Below are 10,018 nucleotides of genomic sequence, written 5' to 3' on the forward strand. Positions count from 1 at the left end.
TCCTTTATCCCAAGAGAATACAGAGGGTTCTCGAGTGGTGGTGTCCATTCTTGAAGAAGGAGATCAGCGTGGAGAGGTAGATCAGTTCGTGATCCGTTCAAGGGAGTTCTTAAAGAAAGAGTTCTTCAAAGGTAAAGGTTTCTGAAACCCTAAGTATTCTTTTATTTAAAGCATGCTATAATTATGTAAATGCATATCTTGTTCTTGTTTTACTGTAAAACTTATTTTCAATAAAAATGGAATTTGGGACGATCTTTGCTTCCACCCAAAGGATCTTTTTCAATAAATTTCCTTCAATTGGTATCAGAGCTAGGTTGTAGGTTTCTGATTCCAAATTCCATTTGTTTTATTGAATCGTTTTACAGTAATTGTGGGTTTTATATTCTACATTCTGGTTCATGCGATGAATGATTGTAGATGTAATTTGTTGATGGGTGTTTTGGGATAGAACGCTCTATTTAAGGCTTTATTTAATTTACAAATTTGGTTTGTAAAGGCCCCTGCGTTTTGGGCATTAATGTTGCAATCGAGTATGTATTTTGTAAATTTGAGTCACTCGTGCTGTTCTAGGATGCTTCAAAGAAAAGTTGCAGAGCGTTATTTTGATGGAGAACGTCGTGTCTCTGTAGATTTTATGGGTCATTCGGTGGGCGTGAGGATGATAATGAGCAGTAGAGTGAGAACCTTCAAAAACACGACTTTTAGTATATATACCGTCAAAGTTTTTAAATTCAATTAGATGGTGGGGTTTGCTAGCGAGGATCGAGATTGAGAAAGAGCATCGGGAACGAGAATCGAGAGCGATTTTAATTGTCTAACGTGGATCGGGATCGGGGAGTAGGGACATGGAATGGGGAATGGGATCGAGAAGCATATAGTTGGGCTGCTGATCGAGATTGGGGATCAATAAAGGAAAACAGGGAATGGGATGAGAACCGAGGTTGGTACACCAGGGGGCCAATCAAGCACATCTTCAAGGACAATTGGATAATTTCCCTGTCGCTGACGTAAGTAAAATGCCAAATTTCAATAAATTCCACAATGTAGGCCACCTCACAATGAGCCATCCTTACAAAAACCCCAACCCTCGATGTTCTACTATTCACAAACATTTCTCGTTGCAAAGCCAAAACCCCCATTAAAACCCTCAACCAAAAGCTCATGTTAACCATTTCAAAGATGAAACCCTTCGTATCTTCCTCGTCTGTCTCAACCCTCTCGCCCTATTTCCCCATTACTGCTTCTCCATCCTTCTTTTCTTTGCCTTCTAAATCTACGCAATGCAAGCCTACATTCACCCATGTCTCCAATTATCTCACTTTCAAAACACCCATAATTTCGTTACCCTCAAAAGGGGTTTTTTCAACCCAGAATCGAATAGGGCAAATGAAAGCCTCTTTCTCACCACCCTCCGGCGAGATTCATGTGATTGTGGGTCCGATGTTTGCTGGGAAAACAACCACTCTTCTTCGACGGATTCAGTCCGAGAGCAGCAATGGCAGGTCTTTTATGCTGTTCTTTTGTGCTTCTGTTTGTTAATCGAATGGCTTTCGAGGGTTTAGTGTTATTTGATGTATTTTGTTCTCTATCCCTACAAATTCTCGATGTTAGAGTTATGTATATAGGTGATGAATAAGGTTTAAGCTGATATATGTTGTGGGTTTTGACCTCTTCATAGAGAATGAATTAAACGAGTGAATTGGCGAACTAAAGCAACTGATTCTTTGAAGAAAAAGCTTCAGAAAAAGAACAAAACGAAAAAAAAAAAAAAATTGAATCCCAAAGTTTCCCTTGCTCCCTTAACTCTTTTAAAAGATTATTTCATTTTCTTTAGCTTAACACACTAGAAGATAGCCTTATTAACATTAGACTTCATGGGCTTTGGTTTCTGTCTCAAAGAAGACTGCTAATATGGAAACATTGTTCCACAAAGGTTTTTCTTTTTTCCCCCTTTTTTTAGTACAACTATAGGGATGGGGGATCGAACCTCTAACTTCTAGGATGGAAGGTCATATTAATTATCGTTGAGATCGAACCGCCAACCTCTAGGATGGAAGGTCATACCAATTATCAATGAGTTAAGTTTACTTTGGCTTGTCACACCAAGTTTAGGAAGAGAAGATATCACACCAAAGGTCTGGTGACAGTTTCCTCTCAATCTATAAAATATAGGGACATTTTAGAAGTTGGTGACTTGCATTTACACCATGTTTTCTGCAAAGTATGCACCAAACCAGTCGGAATATACTATTTGAAGTTAGATCACATTGTTTGGAGTTGATACAAGAGCTCAGTGAGATTTGTGAAATAAAGGCTTAGAGAGAAGAGAACATTTTCAAGTCATGGTGACCTCCTATCTAAAATTTAATATCATACGATTTTCTTTGGCAATTAAATGTAGTAGGGACAGCCAGCCAGGTTGCTGCCTCGTGAGGATTGTTGAGGGCACTCAAGTTAGCTGGGATACTCTTGAAAAAAAAAAGTTGTGGAATTCTTGATAGATTTAATATTTCTCTGCTTTTCCTTGGTCTATGTTCAGGTTGTGGATCTTGGATTAAGTGCTCTTTCTTCATGTTAGGTTACCACCTAATAAGAACTCTCAAGAACAACAAAAACATAAAAAACACGAAAAGATAGAAATATATATTGCAATATCAAGGGCTATTCTCGCCTAAAATTCACTCGTTGAAAATGCTACTAAAATCTTCACACCTTCCTCCCTACCCCAATCCCTCTTTATAACTAAAAACTCTAACCAACTTACTAAACTAATTAGTAATGACACATCTTGTCTTCCCTATTCTGTATCTTTATATTCAAAAGAATTGTCCTACCTTCGTATATTCAATGTTAAGAAGCATCAGGCTCATGATCGATATGCTTATTGTTGATCGGAGATAAATGTAGCTATTTGGAAATTTTAGAACGTAATTACCTGGATCAGTTGGATGGAATGTATACTCTGATGTATCTTGATTGGTGTAGAAGCTTCTATTTTTGGTACAATTCATAAGAACTATTCGTTTTTTCCTGTCATGTACATTTTTACAGAAGTGTAGCGATAATTAAGTCAAATAAAGACACGAGATATGGATTGGATTCTATTGTGACACATGACGGCATGAAACTGCCTTGCTGGGCATTACCAAACTTAACATCTTTCAAACAGAAATTTGGTCAAGGTGCTTATGACAAGGTATCATAATCCCACTCTTTGTGATCCAATGTAAAATTGTTTATATCGTGCTTAGACATTTCATTAATTAAATACAAATTATTCTCATCCTCGTTAAAGGTAGCAAAGTATTTAAATCTATGAGGCTAAAGATTCGGTTTCTATTTAGAATTAGCAGAGAACTGATTGAGTAGCCTTCTGAATTTTGGTGACTGACATAGTTGGAATTCCTGATTTTCCTAGTAACAAAATTGTTAATCTACTTATGATATTGGTGTGACAGCTAGATGTGATTGGAATTGATGAAGCTCAATTCTTTGACGATCTTTATGATTTCTGTCGTGAAGCTGCTGATATTGATGGCAAAACAGTTATAGTTGCTGGGCTGGATGGAGATTACTTGAGGTATTATCAAATTTACTAGCCTAGTTTTGGTTCATACTTCAAAACAATTTCAATTATTTTCTTAGAAACCGATGGCCTTTCATATGGTAAACATTCAATAGAACTTCAGATTGGTTTAACTTGAATACTCATTAGTAACTCAGTGAAAGCTTTTGTGTTGGGGTTCATACAAAAAACTGAACAGGAGAAACTTCGGTTCAGTTCTCAATATAATTCCGCTTGCTGATTCTGTAACAAAGTTAACTGCTCGATGTGAGATCTGCGGGAATCGGGCTTTCTTTACTTTAAGGAAGACAGAAGAAAAAGAGACCGAGTTGATCGGTGGTGCAGACGTGTATATGCCTGTATGTCGACAACATTACGTCAGTGGGCAAGTAGTGATAGAGACAGCAAGAACTGTAGTAGAATCACACAAGATTGAGTGTCAGACACCTGCATAGTTGTTCTTAGTATGTAGTATGTCTGCAGCATAACATACACCCCCGGAAGCGAATGTCGCAACATGTTAGTTGTCCCGACAGTTAAGTTTACCAAGGTTCGGGCGATTTTGGAACTTTGGTTAGCATAGTCCTAGGATTAGGAATATTTATTCAGAAATTTGAAGGCAAAAATGAAGAAGAGGGATAGGGGGTTGTATTGTTTTGTTTAGAAAATGGTATTGAATAGGGTGTGCTTGTATTTTCATGGCTGCTTTGATTGATTGAATGGGATTAGATTAGAGGGAAAAATGAGTCAATGTTGTATGTCATATGTATGTAACCAACAAAATTGAAAACTAATAGATTATTGGGGGAGGAGACATTCAAGTGGCAAGCATGTGTTTGCTTTGGAAGTTGTTGATCAGCCAGCTGTTGATTTATTGATTGTAATTTCCATTGACATAATACAACTACTTTTCATAATTAAAGACATCAAAGTTGTTAATAATTGAATTAGAGCAAATATTATCTTTTTAAAAATTATTAAGTCAAAATATGTTGCACTTGGCTATGGTGGATTAGCATCATAAAAATAATTTGATACTTATTAAAAATCTTAATGGAAAACAATGCTAGTTTAATTTTCCACTTACATACTCCAAAATATATTATGCTGTAATTAATTTCTTAAGATTAAGTACCCAAAAGGTAATAGGTTAGGTAATAGTAAGTTATGTTTTAATTAGATTTGTAGAAGTAATTAACATCTTTAACAAATTAATATACTTAATGAGGAAATTTTATATTTCTATTTGATAATAAATAAAGTAGAAAGAGAAATGGAATATAATAGATGGGTAGATGATGATGGAGGAAATTCCACGTCTTATCACTTCTCTTCACTCAATCTACCACAATTCAACTCAATCTAATTAAGGATTCAAGTTAATTGAAAATAAATAATAATTAAAGGTCGATTTATTATGGTATCTAAAACATAAATTTTGGATACTATAAAGTGAAAACAAAATTTTCTTTCATATTTTTAAATAAGAGATTGGACTTTATTTTAAACAATTGTTTTTATACATAGTTGTCAAAAGAAAAATGTTTGATCCTACATATACCATAAAACTATTTGAAGTTATCCATTAAATATTAGATTGACTATAAAACATTATCAATTAATTTTAAAATATTTTATGTAATTTTTTGTATAATCATTATTTTGTAATACGTTGTAGGCTAGTCGGACCAATGACAACTAGCTCTATATCACACAAGGTAGATGTCCTGAAATGCTAAAGATTATTTCCCTCCAGGGTAGGTTGCACCAACCTAACTCTATATACATAGTTTATTAAATATTGGCCTACGAGCCCATTAAACAAAGCGCTAAATCATTGTCTCGGGGAAGCCCCATCAGGAGAGAATTGCTATGTCTGATGTTTTAATTTTTGAAAAAAAAAATTGAATTTATAACATGAAATACTATATTTTTAAGCGTCTTTATATTTATTTAATATAAATCTACATTTTAAAATTAAAAATTAAAAATCTAGATATACTAATAATATAAAAATATTATTTTTAGAATTTGTAGTTTTTGGATTACAAAATCAGAAAATAATTTTTAGAAATATAATCTAAATTGAAACATAAAACGAAATCTGAATTGACAACCAAATAGACTCTCAACATCCAAATTAATATAAAATAAGAGTAACAATAAATTAAGCATCCCAATTTACGTGAAAAAATTTTCTCGCCCTCTTTTCCATTTTCTTCATATTAGTTCTTCCGACCATACTAAGGTTTTTATGAGTGTTGCAACTTAATGATTAACAACTCAATCCTTCTAGAAGTCAGCACGTTTAAATATTTAGTTTGCCATTCATTAATTTATTTGAACTTGACTTTTGTAGAAGTTTTGTAAATCATTAACATTATGTTTAGTTAAATTAATGAGTATATGTAATAGAGGTAATAAAAAGCAAAATTTGAAATGTAGGTAAAAATCAATCACCATGGACTGGCCTAGTGGTAAATAAGAGAACATCCCTTTGATAAAAGGCTAAGAGACCATGGATTCAATTTATGGTGACAACCTATTTAATATTTAAATATTATTCTACGAGTTTCTTTGACACCCAAATGTTGTAGGAACAGATAGGTAAAAGGCGATCCGTTTCCCCAAGTTCTGAGGTATAGACACAAGTAATTTAAACATATGAAATAAAGTCTTAAATGGTTATGGCACTTTTCTCGGATGTTGACGAGTTAGCTTAAGTATTTGGTGAATGAGTAATGAAATTAGAAGTTATATCACAAGCTTAGGTAACATGGAGGAAAAAAAACTGGCATAGGGTTAGGGATGTCGAAAAACGAGTTGGCTAAAGGATGTGATGAATGAATAATGAAATTTGAAGTTACATAATATCCATCATAAGGTAACATGGAGAGGAAAGATATGTATAGAAAATCTTATCTAATATATATATATACACACACCAAAACCGTGTAATATTATAATAATTAAAAATCAACCAAACCCAATTCAACAATCCAGACGTAAGCATAAAAATTCGGAAGACGAGCTTTAACATTCTTAGTAGTTTTGATTCCATTCCGGCGATTCATATACTTCATAAGTTCATTTTTCTCCCTTTCAAATGTAGGTTATGAATTAAAAATACTTCTTAGAAGGTAAGTGGTTTGGGGTATAGATCACCATGGTCTTTGGGTATTCATGGATTGGGTTGGGTTGAAAGACTTTTTAGACCTGACTTGTAAATTTTTTCAACCCAAATAACCCTTATTAAAAAATGAACCCAATCCAACTTTGGATTGGTTCGAGTTAATCGAGTATTTATTTAAAATTTTATTCTAAAAATAAGTAAAACGTAAATATGTAAAAATTGAATTTGATTATTTTCATATATTGAATTAAGATTAACCATTCAATTTCAATTTATGTAGTGAAAATTTTCTTTCTAAAGTGTAAATAAACTATTCTAAGAGTTGAAATAATAAATTATCAAAAAATATTAAAATTAAATAAAATTAAAATCAATATATGTATAAATATTTGTATTATAAATAATAAAAAAATATATTTTAAAGTTAATAATAAATTCGAGTTGGTTTGAATTATATTAGGTGAACTCATGAATCAATCCAACCCATAAAATTTTCATTTATTTGAACTCAAACACTCGTAATCTTTGTTTTCACCTATAACATCTATCTTCTATGAAACATCATCTGAAGCTTCAAATATTGGGTGTGATTCATTTAAACCTTTCAAATGTTTAATTTTGAAAATAAATCATTTTGAAAAAAAAAAGATTGAAATATTTTGTAACCACTCAATAACTTTTGAAATACTCTTAAAGTATATTTTAATTTTTGTTAAAGAGTTTAAATAAAAATGATTTGAAAAACGTTTTCTTCCCTAATCCGATCCAAACTAACCCTACCTCGGAAGAATTTTCCTCCATTGCCATTGTCCAGTGAATTCCTCCCCCTCCAATGTTCGCTTTTCTTCACTAAGGTTTAAATTTCGAAGAAGCTCAAAACTCAAAGTCTATGGGAGCAATTCCTTCATAGTAGTTATAGTAGTTATGCTGAGTAGAGACTTTAAACACCATCTGTAGAATCGGAAGTTACACGATATAATATATAAGATAGTGGATAAACATTCATTACTTATCTTAAAAGGTCGATGGCTCAATCTCCAAGCCCATAATTATTGAATTAAAAAAAAAAAAAATCATCTGCCGTATAAGATGCATATTGTTTTCAATGTCTGGCATACTTTTGTGCCTTTGTTGGAGGCTTAAGATCGAGAGATAAAGAGGTTCTAATGAAGTTCACAGCAAATATGAACATAACTTAGTGGTTAAGATATGATATCTACTCATTTCTCTAAGGTTGGAAGTTTAACCTCCTACCCAACATTTGTTGTACTAAACAAAACCAAGTACACTACTGTCACTCTCATAACCTTCTTCAATCTAGTCTGATCAAATATCTCACCAAAAATGGATTTCACCAATGAGAACCCTCAACCACTCTATTAGGAAGAAGAAAATCTAATACATGAGTACGATTTCTTCTCACTGTCAAATGATTTATTGGAGCGAAATGAGAGATGATATATAGCTGCAACAAGTAGAATCTATATCATACATTATCATGCTATCCAATGAAATTAAGCACAAAATAGTAGATTAATAGCTTAATCTCATCAGGAACTTGCAACGAAAGCTATCCTCTTGTACAAAAAGGAAAACAAACAAAACATCAAGAATCATTTCCAAATTAAACTTCACAAATCACATCATATAGAAGACAAAAAAACACATCTGAATCTTCGCTCTCCTGCAAGAAAAGGCTAGGAAAAAAAACCAGCGAGAAAGTAACAGGCAAATAAAGAAAAAAGAAAATTGGGAAACAATTTTGCTTAAACTTTCTCAAGAATTGAAAAATCTCAAAGGCTCAAACTAACAAGTAACATAATCATCACCAGATTTCCAGGCAACTTCTGCAAATAATATACCCTCCTAAATAGTTGTGTCAGTGTTATATAAAGGAATTTCTCAGTTAAAAAAAAAAGAAGAAAAACTGTTATCTAAAGGAAAAGCAACAAAGAATCTGATATCAATGATCAAAATCTACCCATTACTATGAAATGCATTACCATCTGTAGATGACAACCACATGATCTGAGCAAACAAGACTGCTTGAAGGATGAAATGCAACCATGAAAGCACAAAAGATAACATGAAAAACTACCATAGTAGTAAAATGCGCCAGAATGGTTTTTCAAGTTTAGTTTGCGTTGGGGTACTGTTCTGATACAATCATAAAGACATATTTCTCCCACTTAAAGCTGCTATTTTCTATTTTCAGGTTCTCTGCGGAAATAAACACGAGTGATGACAATGTGGCAACAAAGTATGGCACAAATGGCACAAGAGACAAGTATATGATTCATTCCTTCAAACCCCTTAATGGGTCACCTTTGTTTATCGATCAAAAGCAAAGAAATCATGTAAAGTCTTCAACTGAATGATTTAGACGAAAAATGGGCAACACAGAAAAAGTGACGATTCAATTTGCTTATTGATACAACCCGGTTGCACGTTTAATAACTGGAACATCGTAAAAATGTCCACGAACTCGAAATTCAGAAAAAACAAAGCAAAAATGATGAAGAAAAAAAAAACCCTAAAACGCACAATCTTATTTCTTATAACGAGCTACCTCGCCGTCATTGGGGAAGAATCCCATAAGCCGACCCGCCGAGTTCTGATAAGCGTACATGAAGCCTCCCATCAGGCCAATTAGACCACCGGTCACCATTGACGGGCCCCTAATCCCGGGTTTAATCCCTAAAACACAAAGACGGGATAGGAGATTTCCACATGAGCAAGGAAATGGAGGATGAAAAAAGAGAAAAGAGAAGGAAAGACAAGATTGATACCGGAAAGATAACCGACGGTGACGGAAACGCCGGTGATGGTGACGAAACGGAGGTAATCGAGAGTGTCGAAATTGCCGACGACTTTAGTGAATGGAGGGTTCCGATCTATTACTGGGTACTCTGGCTTGGTCGAGGCTGTAATATCGGTGTTCATCTTGTCTTCTCCGGAGCTGAAACTGATCTCCACCTGTTCTCTCTCTCTCGCTTGCTATGTGACTTTGCAAGAACTCGCTTGCCGACTCGTTGCGGTTGAAGACGATACGAGTGTTTAGTGGTTGCTGAGCTGACTGATGAATGGGTATTTCATGGGCTGGGCCCAATGTAGTTTATCAGCCTCGGCATGGCCCATTATAGAAATGAGAATCAAATCAATTTTGGAAATTTTTAGGCTAAATTTATAATTGAAAATTTTATTTCTTGGAGATCTTTACATGCAAAATCGTTCGTACACTAGATATTTACTTCGTTAAGAATTTTTAACTAAAGGTAGTTGTATAAATGGAAATCCGACCTAAAATAACAATATAGCAA

The 10,018-nt window shown here is 33.8% G+C and overlaps 2 protein-coding genes across 2 annotated transcripts; one reads left to right on the top strand and one right to left on the bottom strand.

Moving 5' to 3' along the window:
- The first annotated feature begins 1,055 nt into the window (after positions 1-1,055).
- LOC150031412 (thymidine kinase a-like) lies at positions 1,056-4,393 on the top strand. Its single transcript, XM_090308964.1, has 4 exons — positions 1,056-1,502; positions 3,052-3,196; positions 3,459-3,580; positions 3,765-4,393. The coding sequence occupies exons 1-4, from the start codon at positions 1,162-1,164 to the stop codon at positions 4,018-4,020; spliced, it is 864 nt and encodes a 287-aa protein (XP_090165090.1). The 5' UTR covers positions 1,056-1,161; the 3' UTR covers positions 4,021-4,393.
- A 4,577-nt stretch (positions 4,394-8,970) lies between these two features.
- On the bottom strand, positions 8,971-9,759 carry LOC120082780 (NADH-ubiquinone oxidoreductase 20.9 kDa subunit). The gene is made up of 2 exons (XM_039038084.2): positions 9,488-9,759; positions 8,971-9,395 (listed from the first exon to the last, which is right to left on the bottom strand). The coding sequence occupies exons 1-2, from the start codon at positions 9,639-9,641 to the stop codon at positions 9,247-9,249; spliced, it is 303 nt and encodes a 100-aa protein (XP_038894012.1). The 5' UTR covers positions 9,642-9,759; the 3' UTR covers positions 8,971-9,246.
- Positions 9,760-10,018: the final 259 nt, after the last annotated feature.

The sequence above is a fragment of the Benincasa hispida genome, unplaced genomic scaffold (assembly GCF_027475165.1).
Source record: "Benincasa hispida cultivar pf3 unplaced genomic scaffold, pf3_genome.v1.1 HicScf1238, whole genome shotgun sequence".
Lineage (NCBI taxonomy): Eukaryota > Viridiplantae > Streptophyta > Magnoliopsida > Cucurbitales > Cucurbitaceae > Benincasa > Benincasa hispida.